The sequence below is a fragment of the Cherax quadricarinatus genome, chromosome 40 (genome assembly GCF_038502225.1).
Source record: "Cherax quadricarinatus isolate ZL_2023a chromosome 40, ASM3850222v1, whole genome shotgun sequence".
Lineage (NCBI taxonomy): Eukaryota > Metazoa > Arthropoda > Malacostraca > Decapoda > Parastacidae > Cherax > Cherax quadricarinatus.
In genome coordinates this window covers 28,709,599-28,729,127 of record NC_091331.1, presented here as the reverse complement: position 1 = coordinate 28,729,127, position 19,529 = coordinate 28,709,599, and the positions used below count along the sequence as shown (strand labels likewise).

At 45.3% G+C, this 19,529-nt stretch overlaps 1 protein-coding gene across 1 annotated transcript in view; it reads right to left on the bottom strand.

The window, feature by feature from the left end:
- Nucleotides 1-5,654: 5,654 nt before the first annotated feature.
- LOC128687131 (uncharacterized) overlaps nt 5,655-19,529 on the bottom strand; it is a 284,886-nt gene continuing 271,011 nt past the window's right edge. Inside the window, exons 8-11 of the mRNA XM_070092803.1 lie at nt 14,231-14,348; nt 10,933-11,065; nt 7,749-7,993; nt 5,655-7,137 (exon numbers count right to left, since the gene is read on the bottom strand). Coding sequence (XP_069948904.1) covers nt 6,889-7,137; nt 7,749-7,993; nt 10,933-11,065; nt 14,231-14,348 — 745 coding nt within the window. The 3' untranslated portion in view covers nt 5,655-6,888. The remainder of the gene's footprint in view (nt 7,138-7,748; nt 7,994-10,932; nt 11,066-14,230; nt 14,349-19,529) is intronic.

Genomic DNA, 19,529 nt, shown 5'->3' with positions numbered 1-19,529 from the left:
TACCATCACTGCTCCTCCCTGACTCAACTCTCCACTACCATCGCTGCTCCTCCCTGACTCACCTCTCCACTACTATCACTGCTCCTCCTTGACTCACCTCTATACTACCATCACTGCTCCTCCCTGACTCACCTCTCCACTACCCTCACTATTCCTCCCTGACTCACCTCTCCACTACCCTCACTGCTCCTCCCTGACTCACCTCTCCACTACCCTCACTGCTCCTCCCTGACTCTCTCCACTACCCTCACTGCTCCTCCCTGACTCACCTCTCCACTACCCTCACTGCTCCTCCCTCTCTCCACTACCATTACTGCTCCTCCCTGACTCACCTCTCCACTTCCATCACTGCTCCTCCCTGACTCTCTCACCTCTCCACTACCATCACTGCTCCTCCCTGACTCACCTCTCCACTACCATCACTGCTCCTCCCTGACTCTCTCCACTACCCTCACTGCTCCTCCCTGACTCTCTCCACTACCATCACTGCTCCTCCCTGACTCACCTCTCCACTACCATCACTGCTCCTCCCTGACTCTCTCCACAACCCTCACTGCTCCTCCCTGACTCTCTCCACTACCCTCACTGCTCCTCCCTGACTCACCTCTCCACTACTCTCACTGCTCCTCCCTGACTCACCTCTCCACTACCATCACTGCTCCTCCCTGACTCACCTCTCCATTACCCTCACTGCTCCTCCCTGACTCACCTCTCCACTACCATCACTGCTCCTCCCTGACTCACCTCTCCACTACCCTCACTGCTCCTCCCTGACTCTCTCCACTACCCTCACTTCTCCTCCCTGGCTCTCTACACTACCATCACTGCTCCTTCCTGACTCACCTCTCCATTATCCTCACTGCTCCTCCCTGACTCTCTCCACTACCCTCACTGCTCCTCCCTGACTCTCTCCACTACCATCACTGTTCCTCCCTGACTCACCTCTCCACTACCCTCACTGCTCCTCCCTGACTCACCTCTCCACTACCATCACTACTCCCTGATTCACCTCTCCACTACCCTCACTGCTCCTACCTGATTCTCTCCACTACCCTCACTGCTCCTCCCTGGCTCTCTACACTACCATCACTGCTCCTCCCTGACTCACCTCTCCAATATCCTCACTGCTCCTCCCTGACTCTCTGCACTACCCTCACTGCTCCTCCCTGACTCTCTCCACTACCCTCACTGCTCCTCCCTGACTCTCTCCACTACCCTCACTGCTCCTCCCTGACTCTCTCCACTACCATCACTGTTCCTCCCTGACTCAACTCTCCACTACTATCACTTCTCCTCCCTGACTCTCTCCACTACCATCACTGCTCCTCCCTGACTCACCTCTCCTCTACCCTCACTGCTCCTCCCTGACTCACCTCTCCACTACCATCACTGCTCCTCCCTGACTCACCTCTCCACTACCACCACTGCTCCTCCCTGACTCACCTCTCCACTACCCTCACTGCTCCTCCCTGACTCTCTCCACTACCCTCACTGCTCCTCCCTGACTCACCTCTCCACTACCATCACTGCTCCCCCTTGACTCACCTCTCCACTACCATCACTACTCCCTGACTCACCTCTCCACTACCCTCACTGCTCCTCCCTGACTCACCTCTCCACTACCCTCACTGCTCCTCCCTGACTCGCCTCTCTACTACTCTCATTGCTCCTCCCTGACTCTCTCCACTACCCTCACTGCTCCTCCCTGACTCTCTTCACTACCTTCACTGCTCCTCCCTGACTCTCTCCACTACCCTCACTGCTCCTCCCTGACTCACCTCTCCACTACCCTCACTGCTCCTCCCTGACTCACCTCTCCACTACTATCACTGCTCCTCCCTGACTCACCTCTCCACTACCCTCACTGCTCCTCCCTGACTCTCTCCACTACCCTCACTGCTCCTCCCTGGCTCTCTACACTACCATCACTGCTCCTCCCTGACTCACCTCTCCACTCTCCTCACTGCTCCTCCCTGACTCTCTCCACTACCCTCACTGCTCCTCCCTGACTCTCTCCACTACCATCACTGTTCCTCCCTGTTGCAACCCCTGAATGGGTTACAATGATTATTATGTATATATATAATGTATATTATCTTTTCATATAATTTTATATTGCTTATATTTGCGATAATAGCTAAATCGTAAATATATTGCTTTATATTCTTATTTGACTTATGTTGTTAGGATGTACATATTAAGTGCTCAGTTCAAGTCTTGATTGTCAAACTACTGTAATTATCGCTTGTCGCTCGTTATACTGCCGGCTTCTGAGCTGTGCTGTCCACGGGGCTATCACGTGATCGAGGGGGGGTGTCCTCACCTCTCGTGAAGTATTCAGTCTGCTCTAGACTCTCCCCTCAAGGAAGGTTCCTTGATGTTGGTGAGGGGCTCTTGATTTAGGGAATTGGATCTATGCTCCAGTTCCCCGAATTAAGCCTGAATGCCTTCCACATCCCCCCCAGGCGCTGTATAATCCTCCGGGTTTAGCGCTTCCCCCTTGATTGTAATAATAATAATGCTCTAGACTCTCTTGGTGGTTGGACAGATTGTCTGTCTCATTATTCTTGTTAGTTCTGTAGAACTCTGTTCACAGAACATTGTATAGACTTCGTGATTTTCGACGTTGTACTGAGGTTGTGTGTCACATAGACACTCTGAGTATCTCAGGTCCTTAGCTATAGCTTCTGACCTAATTTTGTACTGGTTGCTGTGTATTATCACAGTCGAGTATTTTCCTATGCTGAACTTAGATTCAGTAGTATGTGAGTTTTGTAACTTTTGTGGAGGATCTGCTGATGGTCCCTACTTAGTGTCGTTATATTATCTCCCTGTTCCTGATTCTGTGTCGCAGTCGCATATTGCATTGCTATTGGGCTTAGCATTCTTTGTTGTTCAAGCAGACTGTTCGGGTTGCCAGTCGGTCAAGAAGTTATTTTATTTGAGGACTTTGTCAGTCACTTGCTTAAGTCTAGTCGAGTCGTGAGACATAGTGAACTACTTAGAGCACTTAAACGCATACACAAACTTATTTGTACATATTTGTAATATCTTATTAAATGTTAATGTACCAGACGGTACTTAAGAATTATAAATGTGATATGTGCTTTCAGCACAATAATATTGAACTCGAGAGATTGATTTTATTTTGATTGCTGTTTAATTTAATTTGATAATATACCTCTAGACAACTTAATGATTAATAAATTTATTAAATTTTAATTTCTCTAGTTAGTAGCCTACCAGTTGTAATCCTGAAGCACTATTGAATAATACTGAATTTTAATGGATAATTGGACAAGGATACTGACTACTTGTTACGAAAACCCAGTAACAGGCTGGATGCTAGAAGGGCAGTCCTTTCTAGTATTCACTGGAGATCTCTAAGCTTTTAGAATCGCGTTTTTTGTAACACTCCCTGACTCACCTCTCCACTACTATCACTGCTCCTCCCTGACTCTCTCCACTACCATCACTGCTCCTCCCTGACTCACCTCTCCACTACCCTCACTGCTCCTCCCTGACTCACCTCTCCACTACCATCACTGCTCCTCCCTGATTCACCTCTCCACTACCCTCACTGCTCCTCCCTGACTCTCTCCACTACCCTCACTGCTCCTCCCTGGCTCTCTAAACTACCATCACTGCTCCTCCCTGACTCACCTCTCCACTATCCTCACTGCTCCTCCCTGACTCTCTCCACTACCCTCACTGCTCCTCCCTGACTCTCTCCACTACCCTCACTGCTCCTCCTTGACCCTCTCCACTACCCTCACTGCTCCTCCCTGACTCTCTCCACTACCATCACTGTTCCTCCCTGACTCACCTCTCCACTACTATCACTGCTCCTCCCTGACTCCACTACCCTCACTGCTCCTCCCTGACTCACCTCTCCACTACCATCACTGCTCCCCCTTGACTCACCTCTCAACTACCATCACTACTCCTCCCTGACTCGCCTCTCTACTACTCTCACTGCTCCTCCCTGACTCTCTCCACTACCCTCACTGCTCCTCCCTGACTCTCTTCACTACCTTCACTGCTCCTCCCTGACTCTCTCCACTACCCTCGCTGCTCCTCCCTGACTCACCTCTCCACTACCCTCACTGCTCCTCCCTGACTCACCTCTCCACTACTGTCACTGCTCCTCCCTGACTCACCTCTCCACTACCCTCACTGCTCCTCCCTGACTCACCTCTCCGCTACCCTCACTGCTCCTCCCTGACTCTCTCCACTACCCTCACTGCTCCTCCCTGACTCACCTCTCCACTACCCTCACTGCTCCTCCCTGACTCACCTCTCCACTACTATCACTGCTCCTCCCTGACTCTCTCCACTACCATCACTGCTCCTTCCTGACTCACCTCTCCACTACCATCACTGCTCCTCCCTGACTCACCTCTCCACTACCCTCACTGCTCCTCCCTGACTCACCTCTCCACTACCCTCACTGCTCCTCCCTGACTCACCTCTCCACTACCCTCACTGCTCCTCCCTGACTCACCTCTCCACTACCCTCACTGCTCCTCCCTGACTCACCTCTCCACTACCCTCACTGCTCCTCCCTGACTCACCTCTCCACTACCCTCACTGCTCCTCCCTGACTCACCTCTCCACTACCATCACTGCTCCTCCCTGACTCACCTCTCCACTACCCTCACTGCTCCTCCCTGACTCACCTCTCCACTACCATCACTGCTCCTCCCTGACTCACCTCTCCACTACCCTCACTGCTCCTCCCTGACTCACCTCTCCACTACCCTCACTGCTCCTCCCTGACTCACCTCCACTACCCTCACTGCTCCTCCCTGACTCTCTCTACTACCCTCACTGCTCCTCCCTGACTCTCTCCATTACCCTCACTGCTCCTCCCTGACTCTCTCCACTACCCTCACTGCTCCTCCCTGACTCACCTCTCCACTACCATCACTGCTCCTCCCTGACTCACCTCTCCACTACCATCACTGCTTCTCCCTGTAGCAGGACGTTCAACGGTGGAAAGATCTTTCCGTTGTCAACTTTTAGAATGAAGATTGAGACACTTATGCAGCATATGGGAATCTTTATACAGGAAACGTTTCGCCACACAGTGGCTTCATCAGTCCAATACAAAGAGGAAGGCGTAAGGAGAGGAGGAGTGTGAGGTAATCAGTCCCTCAGCCTGGAGTCGATGTGTTCAGTCCATCTACAAGAGTGATGGACTGAACACATCGACTCCAGGCTAAGGGACTGATTACCTCACACTCCTCCTCTCCTTACGCCTTCCTCTTTGTATTGGACTGATGAAGCCACTGTGTGGCGAAACGTTTCCTGTATAAAGATTCCCATATGCTGCATAAGTGTCTCAATCTTCAACTTGTCGGTTTTCCAAACCATTCATCACAACTTTTAGAATGGAAGACAAATTTAGGTGATACGGAGACTGAGGAAAAGAAGCACAAGTAACCAGAATTAAAAAAAAAAAAAGTTTTTCACAACGTAAAGTTAAAAAAAATATTAATATGTGGACACAGTCATCGCACCTAGCTAAGTTAGAGTATATTATCATCAGTTAGTTTACGGGGACATACCATCAAGGATAGACCAGGGATACAGTATCCAGGGATATACTGTCGTATTACGACTGCATAAGGAATTAAAATAAAAAATATAAGTATTTTCAGAATACGACTTTTAATTAAAATATGATTTAACATTGGTGGTAAAATATATAAATACTTTGAACCAAACATTAGTACTGTGTGAAGAACAGCAACAATCACTGTTATTCCCTTATTACTGAGTGATTTATTAATATACATCACAGAGTGTATGTTCAGAGTCGTTTATAAAATTAGTGATCAACAGATCTTTAATTATATCATACTATGTACATGTTCAAGTCTGTGACCAGCAGAGTGTCACCCGTGAGCCAGTGACCAGCAGAATGTCACTTGTGAACCAGAGACCAGCAGAATGTCACTTGTAAGCCAGTGACCAGCAGGGCGTCACTTTTGAGCCAGTGACCAGCAGGGCGTCACTTTTGAGCCAGTGACCAGCAGGGCGTCACTTGTGAGCCAGTGACCAGCAGGGCGCCACCAGTGAGCCAGTGACAAGAAGACCGTCATCTGTGAGCTAGTGTCCAGCAGAGTGTCATATGTGACTAGTGGATCTTGGCTGGGTGAGAACATTCACACGTCTTCCTCCACCTGTTCTGATTCAGCGACTCACTCAGCTAACGAACAATATTCTTATCTACGGTGGTGCATGTCTTGACACAGTTGTGTGATGGATGAGGATGGTGTGTCACAGTACGTAAGTCTCACACTCACCAGGTCACAGGACTAAAACACAGTCGTGTGATGTATGAGGATGGTGTCACAGTAGGAGAGTCTGAGACACACACCAGGTCACAGGTCTAGACACAGTCGTGTGATGGATGATGGTCTCACAGTAAGCAAGCCGGACACAGGGCCTCACACTCACCAGGTCACTTCACACAATGCAAACGTTCGTGTTCCCCAGAAAATAGATCACAGAACGCGTAAAGCACCTTATTGTATCTACAACTGGTGTACTGATGTGAACGCTGCAGTGTTATTTAGAAGAATATAATAAGTATTATCACCATCACAGTTACAACCTTTAAAGTTTCAACCCTGAAGTTGACAACTGTCCATTTTATTGCCAGTGGTGCGAGTATTAGTGAGAATAAAGGAAACACCGGGAGAAGTGAGAATAAGATTGGTGGTAACTTAGCCCCATGCAGCAATATCTGATACTGCCTGATTGCTGTTCCTTACTCAGGAATCATCACATCGTGACCTCTCTCAGGTACTGACACTGATGAATACGATTACCAAGGAAGTAATTATATTATTAGGCAACACTGTCCTTCCAAGGCGGCTCCTACAGCTGCTCAGTGAAAACATAAGCCGGATTTTTGTTGCCCCTGAGCTGGGTATGCTGAGGCGGCCGGGGCACCCGCGTCCGCCTCTGTGCTAGGTTATTGGCCTCCCTCTTGGGGTACACTGGCACCGAGACAGGTCTGTTCCATAACTGCTCCTTCGACGAGGCCATCAGGAAGCTGAGGCAGTTGGTAAGTGTGAGGATTATCGCTCCTGTGTACCAGATCATCCGCCACCGCTCCAGCGTTGCCTGTAAACAAATTATGACAATACTTGTTTTAATTTCTAAATATACAGAGCAAGTAGCTGAATATATCAGGTAATAACGAAATTCATGTTTTAGCCGGAAAAAAGACAAAGAGAATATTAGAATCGATTCACTTAAATCATTCTTCATATAAATGTGAAGCCAAAACAAATACAACTCAAGAAACTCTGAAAGGGTGTGAGATACTGAACCTGGATTGAACTATATATATATATATATATATATATATATATATATATATATATATATATATATATATATATATATATATATATATATATATATATATATATATATACTGTGTCAGTCCTCAAATTTAGTTCGAATTAGAATATTTACAAGTATAATTTTGCCAAATACCGTAATATTATGATTTTAAGCTGGAGGTGTTACAGTGTTGGTAGCCAGGTGTTGCACTCAGCAAGCAACACTGAACAACATCTAACAATCACGTAACATTCACAAGATGAAATAAAAGTAATTAAATATAGATTTTAAGTGACTGAACATACATAAACATCCGTACAACTTCAACAAAGATAATATTTACTCGCAGCACACACAAAAAACACGGTAGACAATATGTGCCTCACCTGTCCATTGGTAAGATAAGCGACGTAGAGCGGGGAGAGCACCTTGACGGAGGCGCTGATGGTGCCGCTCAAGCCAGCAATAGCAGCTGCATGATTGGGTGCCAGCTCAATGCCGTTGACACGGAAGGTGGAGAATGCTGCAGAGAGTCCCAGCACTAGTGCCATGGAGCACCACACCATCACTGCCACCTGGGAGCAACTAGACTGAGCCACCCCAATCAGACAACCCGCAGCCACCAGAGCACCTGAAGTTACAAATATTTCATCACGAAACTAGATAACACAGCAACACTAAAGGACAAACTATGACAGTGAATGAATGTCGTTAACGTATTTGTCAAGAAAAAAATCACCTGAGGCTGGACTTGCTATTCTCCATCGACTAAATATTTCCTATTTGAAAAAAAAATTCGAATAACTATACAAGGTAAAACATTCCCAGTGAGAACTGTGACCAGTGTGTTTCCACGAGGAACATTGATGCCTTCGATATTTTTATGATTTATATAAATAATTTGCTAGAAGGAAGAAAAAAAAACTTATGCAGTCGTGTTATTACGATTTCGTAGGTCATGATGGCGACTTTGAAGGGACTTGAGCTAGAGTTCGCCACAGCCACGATGATGTGGGATTCATCTGTAAAAACCTAAATTTATGGTCACAGTGATGGCCCATGCTAACCTCCCTATGGTGTACAGAAATATACCTAGTAGAAATATACCTATTAGAGCCAACCGGTCCAGTGGTTAACGCACTTGCATATCCTCTCAGAAAGACCTGGAGAGGTCAAGCAAGTGGAGTGACCTGGAGAGGTCAAGCAAGTGGAGTGGCCTGGAGAAGTGAAGCAAGTGGAGTAACCTGGAGAGGTCAAGCAAGTGGAGTGACCTGGAGAGGTCAAGCAAGTGGAGTGACCTGGAGAAGTCAAACAAGTGGAGTGACATGGAGAGGTCAAGCAAGTGGAGTGACCTGGAGAGGTCAAGCAAGTGGAGTGACCTGGAGAGGTCAAGCAAGTGGAGCGATCTGGAGAGGTCAAGCAAGTGGAGTGACCTGGAGAGGTCAAGCAAGTGGAGTGACCTGGAGAGATCAAGCAAGTGGAGTGACCTGGAGAGGTCAAGCAAGTGGAGTGACCTGGAGAGGTCAAGCAAGTGGAGTGACCTGGAGAGGTCAAGCAAGTGGAGTGACCTGGAGAGGTCAAGCAAGTGGAGTGACCTGGAGAGGTCAAGCAAGTGGAGCGATCTGGAGAGGTCAAGCAAGTGGAGTGACCTGGAGAGGTCAAGCAAGTGGAGTGACCTGGAGAGGTCAAGCAAGTGGAGTGACCTGGAGAGGTCAAGCAAGTGGAGTGACCTGGAGAGGTCAAGCAAGTGGAGTGACCTGGAGAGGTCAAGCAAGTGGAGTGACCTGGAGAGGTCAAGCAAGTGGAGCGATCTGGAGAGGTCAAGCAAGTGGAGTGACCTGGAGAGGTCAAGCAAGTGGAGTGACCTGGAGAGATCAAGCAAGTGGAGTGACCTGGAGAGGTCAAGCAAGTGGAGTGACCTGGAGAGGTCAAGCAAGTGGAGTGACCTGGAGAGGTCAAGCAAGTGGAGTGACCTGGAGAGGTCAAGCAAGTGGAGTGACCTGGAGAGGTCAAGCAAGTGGAGTGACCTGGAGAGGTCAAGCAAGTGGAGTGACCTGGAGAGGTCAAGCAAGTGGAGTGACCTGGAGAGGTCAAGCAAGTGGAGTGACCTGGAGAGGTCAAGCAAGTGGAGTGACCTGGAGAGGTCAAGCAAGTGGAGTGACCTGGAGAGGTCAAGCAAGTGGAGTGACCTGGAGAGGTCAAGCAAGTGGAGTGACCTGGAGAGGTCAAGCAAGTGGAGTGACCTGGAGAGGTCAAGCAAGTGGAGTGACCTGGAGAGGTCAAGCAAGTGGAGTGACCTGGAGAGGTCAAGCAAGTGGCCTGACCTGGAGAGGTCAAGCAAGTGGAGTGACCTGGAGAGGTCAAGCAAGTGGAGTGACCTGGAGAGGTCAAGCAAGTGGAGTGACCTGGAGAGGTCAAGCAAGTGGAGTGACCTGGAGAGGTCAAGCAAGTGGAGTGACCTGGAGAGGTCAAGCAAGTGGAGTGACCTGGAGAGGTCAAGCAAGTGGAGTGACCTGGAGAGGTCAAGCAAGTGGAGTGACCTGGAGAGGTCAAGCAAGTGGAGTGACCTGGAGAGGTCAAGCAAGTGGAGTAAGAGATGCAAGATTAAATTTAATGTGACTAAATATGTTGTAATAGAAATATTTGAAAAAAAACAGGTCACAAAAAAATATAAATTGTATAAAAAAAAGTTAATAAAATATGTATACGAGGATCAAGGCGCCATCACAGACCAAATAATCGCCATGAAAGAATCCTATAAATGAAATAATGAGGAACGTGTATATGACACTGGTCAACATTAAACCAACATTTAGATACATGGACGGGGAAATACTGAAACGCTGTTCACAATATATGTATGATGAAAACTGGAACATACAGGGCTGGTGGTATTGTGCCCACCACTTAAAAAAAAAATCAGAAATTTTGAAAAAAGACGATCCTTATGGTTCCTTATGGTAAAAAAAAATATGAGTGGTTAACGCTCTCGCTTCACACGGTGAGAGCCTGGGTTCGATTCCCAGCCAGAGTAGAAACATTGGACGTGTTTCTTTCAACCTGTTGTCTATGTTCCCCATCAGTAAAATGGGTACCTGGGTGTTAGTCGACTGGTGTGGGTCGCATCCTGGGACACTGACCTAAGGAGGCCTGGTCACAGACCGGGCCGCGGGGGCGTTGACCCCCGGAACTCTCTCCAGGTAAACTCCAGGTAAACTGAAGATGATCATCTTTGGCGGACAGGAAGATAAGACTAGTAGAGCAGACATGATGGATCCATTTTAAATTGTTAAAGATTACGAAACAACTGACAGAGATTTAATAGCCACATCAACTGGCATAACAACTGCCATAAATAGAGCTACCAAAAGGATGTTAAAAAAAGTTTATCTTCACAGAGTTGTCGAACTCTGGACTGGTCTTCACAAGATATGTTTACAAACACTGTAATGTTAGGTACCAGCCTCGCTGAACTTCCTCCTTCAGTCAGACATAATTAATGTGATATGGTTAGTAAGACATGATTACTGATATATGAATAAGGACAGAGAGGTGGTGTGTGGTACTCACAGATGGTGTTAGCAATGCGTCGCACGACCACAGTGGAGCAGCGGTTGGTGCGTCGTGCCCAGTCGCAGAGTGTAGCATAAACCAGCACCGTCACCCACATAGCCATCAGTGCTGTACCCCAGGCTACACGAACCTGTCAATATTCAACACTCAGAGAGTGTACCAGTCACTAGCACCATCACCCACACAACTACTCGTCAACACTTAGTGTGTATATAAAGACATATATCAAGTTTTGTTGCAAATGGCTTCTTCAGTCCTAATAACTAGTAAGCTATAATAGTGTCTAATATAAGAGTCTTGGACAGGTGACATATAACGAGGCTCTAGTGAGGCAGGTTGCAGTAAGTACAGCGATCCTAATATGGGTAAAAAAGTCTGTTTGCTAAGAGTTTGGAAAGAGCGAGGCTCCCTGACTTTTGTGGATTGTGTTGATGGTGGTAATTAAGCAGCCTCCATGCACTTCCTTTTTCATTGGTCACTTTTATGGTCGATTAACCAGCCCTCATTCCAATGCACGCAGGCATTGTAATGTTCATCCAAGTTGCATGCATATTTGTGTTCTAGAAGTCTAACTGCCAATGATTTAGCAGTTTCTGGTATATATAACTGCCAATGATCTAGCAGTTTCTGCTACGTATAACTGCCAATGATCTAGCAGTTTCTGCTACATATAATTGCCAATGATCTAGCAGTTTCTGCTACATATAATTGCCAATGATCTAGCAGTTTCTGCTACATATAATTGCCAATGATCTAACAGTTTCTGCTACATATAATTGCCAATGATCTAGCAGTTTCTGCTACATATAATTGCCAATGATCTAGCAGTTTCTGCTACATATAATTGCCAATGATGTAGCAGTTTCTGCTATATATAACTGCCAGTGATCTAGCAGTTCCGCTACATACATTTTATTTCCTTCCTCTCAGTGTATAATGTATATTCCTTCACTGGTAGTAGAGTAGTTCATATATTTCTCTACCAAGTTTTCGATATATTACGAAAAATTGGGGATATTTTAACGAGTTGGTTAAGTAGCTAAGGTAGATATGACGTTGCTAAGCGGCATAACGGTGTATCTTACAGTTTCTTCTACTTGTTAGTGTGTCACGCTTCCTTCACTCTCCTCTGAAGTGTTGGATAAATGTATCAACCTTAGTTCACGTGTGATGTACATGTATTCCTCCTCCAGGAACTGTGGACTGGAGATTCAGAAGGCTCCGAGGAAGAACCCAATGATTACACCCGTCTTTGTTCTGATGTGGTGGGAGTAGAAGTTTAATATGGGTTTTCAGTGGCTGATTTAACGATAAATGAACTAAACAGCTGCTTAATCCTTCGTGAGTAGAGTTCCTCTCTGGAACATTTGGCTTATGGTCGTGTGGATTCCTGCGCGACAACAAATATTTATTTGCATATTATGCATACTGTTTCGATTCTGAAATGAAAACGCATTTTTAAGCTGTTCTTATATTTGTTGAATAATAATTTTTGAAAAAAAAAAAATCCATTTGTGTGACAACATTGACAGCGGGCCAGCGGCAGTACAATCATTCGTCTCGCTCTAATACTGAAATTTAATTTGCACTAGTGCAATAGTTTAAGGCCCTTGGACCTCTAAATCGGCTACTGTAGGCTGTCAGTATACCTTAAATGGCAGTTTGTATTCACCTGTGTGTGGAAGTATATTTAGAAATAGTACATGGTTAGCCCTTTCCTTTCCATTGTGAATTTGTTAGGTTCAAAATTGCTGATGCAGTCAAGGATATCATGCACACCGGTCACAATGACCAAAACATCGTCCACATACCACAGCCATCTGATTGACCCGGGAATGACAGGATGAGGCTTGATTCTAAGTTCTTCATATACAGGTTGGTCTGAGCCATGCTGAGGTGTAAGCCCGTGGCTAATACGTTTGTTTACTTTCAGAGCTGAAGCATCTATAATGAAAGCAAAGCTCAATCATATCAACAAAATCTCTGCAAAGCAGAGTACAGTTTGCATCCACGGTGATCACTCTGCACACAGGGTCAGTTACCAGGTCCAGTGACATTTTAAAAAATAAGGTCATAACGTTGAAATTTGCTAGATTCTTAACTCAAACACACTCATGAGGTCGCCCGAGTGTTTTAGGTGCGCTTAACTAGTTGTCGCAAGGAACATTCTCAAGCTTAGTTAGAAGTCCTGCCAGGTTGTGCAGCGCGATAATTTAAGGTTTACCTAAAACCTGCATGCGAGATTATTTATTACACTTCCAATGCCACTATGACATCAACACAAAAACCGAGGTGTAGCCATAGTCATCATCATCAGGGACTTCAGAATCTCCAGTCCACAGCTATTGGAGGAGGAATGCTCGTGTATCACCGACACATTCAGTCTGCTACAATTCCTGTACATATTATATAAGAGTACAAAACATATGCCACAGCACTACCATTAATCCATCAGTAGAAGAAGCTGCCAGATATATAGTTTTGCCGGTCAGCAACGTGGCATCTAATGTGGCTAACCTATTTAATAATAATCAACTTGTTAAAATATAAACTAACTCTTCATCATAATCAAAAACTTGTTGCAGGAAGATAAGAGTGATTTTACTACTACGGCAGCAATATACATTGTAGGCCCTAATATATGTGGATGCAATAAAAATTACGTAGGAGAACCTGCTATATCACTGGAAATTGGAAATCACGAACACGAATACGCCCGCTGCTAGGACGACTGTAACAAAGCCTGAATGCAACACAAGGACGATTGTGGAAACCTGATGGAATAAAGCTCAGTTAGGCATATGTGATTAACGGAAGCAGAAGTGCATGGAACCTGCTTTAATTGCTACCACCGACACAGTCCTACGATAACCCGGCAGCTTCAGTGTTTCCAAATTCTTAGCCAACAGATTATTACCCATATTAAGATGTCAAGTTATATCCACTTTTTGTGACATGCCCATCAAACTCTGGTACATGTTACCTATCCCAGACTATTATATAAGGCTCCTTTGTTTTCTATCTTACTCAGGTTACTCAGTGGGTATTATTCCTTTCAGTGGGTATGATCTATGCTAATGGACTTTATATTTGCTAGTATTATCCTTGCTAGTTCTGCATTAATGCACATGTACTGGCAATACAAGGGGATGAACACCTGCATGTACACAAACGTTGAGGTAGAGAGCTGCTCCTCCCTTAGTTAACGTAAATATGAGAAGAGTTTTATCTCTCCTGTTTTAATCTGATTAATGTAGTAACACAGAAGGTGCTACATGGAGGAGGATACACTCACCTGGTGTGGAGGAACGTGGAGGACTGTGACGGAATACTCTCGTGCGTGATGCAGCAAGGTGAACCATGCCCAGGAGAAGCCTAGTTCTGCCAGGATCAACGCTACCACATGACGAGATCTGCAATACCTCAATATGTTACTATACTGCTCCTAGCCAACTATGTTCTCTCATTATGCACATGCTTGTATATTCTAATGTTGCTTTTACAACCTATGTTTATGCAGGCGTGTGTGGCCGTGTTGTGTGAAAGATAATACTCGTGGGTGTGTTGGCTCACTGATGGTTCTGATAGCGGAGTAGAATGGATATACCAGGTTAAACAAATAACCCACAAGGCCTCGCATACTCTCGATTCAGTGTGACTGAGTAATGTTTTATCAGGTTGTCATCCACCAGTGTGATCGTGTCTCGTCTCCAGGGTTTGTCGTCTAGGACATTTTCAGATTTGTGTGGTAAGCATTAAAAAAAAATATAATGTTAGTATATGTTAAATACAGTCGAACTGTATTTAAAATATCTTGTGCAAATGTTGAAAAGTTAACTTGTAAATATGGAAGACAATTCACACAGCTGTATGAAATATGGAAGCAATTAGGTATATTAAAACCGACTAGTTGAAGAAAAATACACATGAGGAAACATTTAAGGCATTTTAAAAGGAAGAGTTTCGGTCCAGTGCCTTGTTCACTGTTTATAATGCGCAGAACAAGAGAAATATTTATAAAAAAATAATCTCAAGCCAGAGGAGGTACAAAAATACAAACTTTGGGAAGTAGTACATACAACATGAAGCCAGACCACACATAACTCTGGCACCCAGCAAACTACGGACCAAAGTTCGTAGGTTCGAGTCTCCTCTGGCCTAGATTTAAATTAGATTTTGTCACCAATGTGGCTAGTTTATTGTGCACCCCATATCCATCTGTGGAGGGTAGCGCAAGAACATATGGATACACAAAAAGCCTAGGAACTAGATCCCAAGAAGGTTTACAGGAATACATCTGGATTTATATCTACAGTTCACTTATCTGTTACAAGCAAATTTAGGAAATTTGCTTAATATATCTGGTATTAAATTTTCATTAATAAGGTACCTTGACATGTCACATAGCTTATACTATCTCTATATTCTACAATAACTGGACAGTTAAACTGGCCTGAGGTAAATGTAAATATTCGCTTTATCAACCACCTACTGTATAAAGAATCTAATACCACTTGTGAGTCAGTGCTACCAACTTGTGAGTCAGTGCTACCAACTTGTGAGTCAGTGCTACCAACTTGTGAGTCAGTGCTACCAACTTGTGAGTCAGTGTTACCAACTTGTGAGTCAGTGCTACCAACTTGTGAGTCAGTGTTACCAACTTGTGAGTCAGTGCTACCAACTTGTGAGTCAGTGCTACCAACTTGTGAGTCAGTGCTACCAACTTGTGAGTCAGTGCTACCAACTTGTGAGTCAGTGTTACCAACTTGTGAGTCAGTGCTACCAACTTGTGAGTCAGTGCTACCAACTTGTGAGTCAGTGTTACTAACTTGTGAGTCAGTGCTACCAACTTGTGAGTCAGTGTTACTAACTTGTGAGTCAGTGTTACCAACTTGTGAGTCAGTGCTACCAACTTGTGAGTCAGTGCTACCAACTTGTGAGTCAGTGCTACCAACTTGTGAGTCAGTGCTACCAACTTGTGAGTCAGTGTTACTAACTCGTGAGTCAGTGCTACCAACTTGTGAGTCAGTGCTACCAACTTGTGAGTCAGTGTTACTAACTTGTGAGTCAGTGCTACCAACTTGTGAGTCAGTGCTACCAACTTGTGAGTCAGTGCTACCAACTTGTGAGTCAGTGCTACCAACTTGTGAGTCAGTGTTACCAACTTGTGAGTCAGTGCTACCAACTTGTGAGTCAGTGCTACCAACTTGTGAGTCAGTGCTACCAACTTGTGAGTCAGTGTTACCAACTTGTGAGTCAGTGCTACCAACTTGTGAGTCAGTGCTACCAACTTGTGAGTCAGTGTTACTAACTTGTGAATCACTGTTACCAACTCGTGAGTCAGTGCTACCAACTTGTGAGTCAGTGTTACCAACTTGTGAGTCAGTGCTACCAACTTGTGAGTCAGTGCTACCAACTTGTGAGTCAGTGTTACCAACTTGTGAGTCAGTGCTACCAACTTGTGAGTTAGTGCTACCAACTTGTGAGTCAGTGCTACCAACTTGTGAGTCAGTGTTACCAACTTGTGAGTCAGTGCTACCAACTTGTGAGTCAGTGCTACCAACTTGTGAGTTAGTGCTACCAACTTGTGAGTCAGTGCTACCAACTTGTGAGTCAGTGCTACCAACTTGTGAGTCAGTGCTACCAACTTGTGAATCAGTGCTACCAACTTGTGAGTCAGTGTTACCAACTTGTGAGCCAGTGCTACCAACTTGTGAGTCAGTGCTACCAACTTGTGAGTCAGTGCTACCAACTTGTGAGTCAGTGCTACCAACTTGTGAGTCAGTGTTACCAATTTGTGAGTCAGTGTTACCAACTTGTGAGTCAGTGCTACCAACTTGTGAGTCAGTGTTACCAACTTGTGAGTCAGTGTTACTAACTTGTGATTCAGTGCTACCAACTCGTGAGTCAGTGCTACCAACTTGTGAGTCAGTGCTACCAACTCGTGAGTCAGTGCTACCAACTTGTGAGTCAGTGTTACCAACTTGTGAGTCAGTGCTACCAACTTGAGAGTCAGTGTTACTAACTTGTGAGTCAGTGCTACCAACTTGTGAGTCAGTGCTACCAACTTGTGAGTCAGTGCTACCAACTCGTGAGTCAGTGCTACCAACTTGTGAGTCAGTGCTACCAACTTGTGAGTCAGTGTTACCAACTTGTGAGTCAGTGCTACCAACTTGTGAGTCAGTGCTACCAACTCGTGAGTCAGTGCTACCAACTTGTGAGTCAGTGCTACCAACTTGTGAGTCAGTGTTACCAACTTGTGAGTCAGTGTTACTAACTTGTGAGTCAGTGCTACCAACTCGTGAGTCAGTGCTACCAACTTGTGAGTCAGTGCTACCAACTCGTGAGTCAGTGCTACCAACTTGTGAGTCAGTGTTACCAACTTGTGAGTCAGTGCTACCAACTTGTGAGTCAGTGTTACTAACTTGTGAGTCAGTGCTACCAACTTGTGAGTCAGTGCTACCAACTTGTGAGTCAGTGCTACCAACTCGTGAGTCAGTGCTACCAACTTGTGAGTCAGTGTTACCAACTTGTGAGTCAGTGCTACCAACTCGTGTGTCAGTGCTACCAACTCGTGAGACGATCAATGAGTCGTTACTGAACCCGAATTAAGATGTCGATACTCACAAGACTCTCTCTCTCTCTCTCCCTCTCTCTTTCATTGCCGTTTCTGACACTATTAAATAGACAGCATCTCCAACACTAGCCCACGTGAACCTTTATCACGCCCACACTAAAACACAGTGATTAGGTAACCTCGCTTCCACGAGGCTTAAATTTGATCTGATATCTGCTTAAACCAGGTCTGAAATTGCTTATAAATGAACTAAACTCTCTTACCTCACCTGTTCACTCAGCTATATATATTGTTTCAATGTACAATATGTGTCACTGAAGTCAACAATGTGTCAAGACTGAATCACTTAATTTTAAAAAGTCTGAAGTGTTTACACGTCTGTTTTCTTGTTCAAGCTATCAATTATTTTATATAAATTATATTACTTTCTTTTCTTAATACAAACTAAGAAATTCTGATAATGGCGATACAGAAGGAATGTAACTACAGGAAATATTTATTTCAGTAAAACAGTAAGAATTATCAACGTCTGATCTGACTCAATTTGTGGCCTCAAATTTCATAGATATTTGAAAATTTCCACCTGAAACGTTTTGTTATGGAATATCAAATTTCACAAATAAATTACCTAATATATAAACGAACACACACACACACACACACACACACACACACAAACACACATACACACACAAACACACACACACACACACACACACATACACACATACACACACACACACAAACACACATACACACACACACACACACACACAAACACACATACACACACAAACACACACACACACACACACACAAACACACACACACACACACACACACCCACACACACACACACACACACACACACACACACCCACACACACACACACACACATACACACGCACACACACACACACACACACACACACACATACATACACACACACACACACACACACACAAACACACATACACACACAAACACACATACACACACAAACACACACACACACACACACACACACACACACACACACACACACACATACACCTCCTCCTGTCTACCATACTTCCCTTCTGGTGTGTGACACACGAGACCATGAAGTCGGAACTGTTCAGCTGTCGCCTTTCCGCAAATACACCTATGTTCGGTGAGTATGGGGGCGGCTAGGCAAGAGCAACACCAATCCAAATGGCCTGTGGTTCGAGCCGAGTGCCCAGAGAGGAATTGGGAACAACTAGAGGAAAATCTCCCAAATATGGTGCCTTTACTGCTAGGAGACGAGCTTTGTCTTTTCCTGAAGCTTTGGTGAGCATTGTGTTGGCAATTTTTACCAAGATTGGTTTGTCCCAGTGGGACTGTTTGTGCTCTCTGGGAGGAGCTGGTCTACTGGAAGAGTCGGCAAGGGTGTCCCACCCAATGGCTGCTTCAATGAACCTGGGATCTTGAACTCCTACCTCATCTCTCAATCACTCGGGGACAGTATCCTTGACTAATCCACTGGAAGTCAAACATGAAGGCAAAAATGCAGGTAGAGCTGCCTGCATTGCTTTGCGCACCCCTACACCTCCCAGTGGCACTAGGAGGGTTACCTGATCCCATTACTGATCTTCCAGTGACAGATTCAGTGCCTTCTTAAAGACTGATTTCAGGAGTGAGTCATATTTGTTGAGTGTTGGGTTGTCAAAAGTGGGTGTGCACCTCAGGAAGTGAGTCTTGGCAGAGTAAGACACCTTGTGAGGAGATACGGGGCATCAAGGGCATCGAGATCTCGTATTCTTTCCTCCATTCTCTTCAGGTCATTCACTTTGTCCTTGAGAACTGTGTTGATGGCCTAGTTACCCAGTGGTGCTCCCAAGAGGGTGCTCTTGGATGGAGTGGTAGCAATGACTACAGGGAGGATTGTTCGCATAGTAATGATTACTTCCTGGTTTGTTTTGATGATTTCACACTAGGAGGGATTGAGGATGAACCCAAAGCTTCTGCCTGTGCCTTCAAAACTTTGATATACT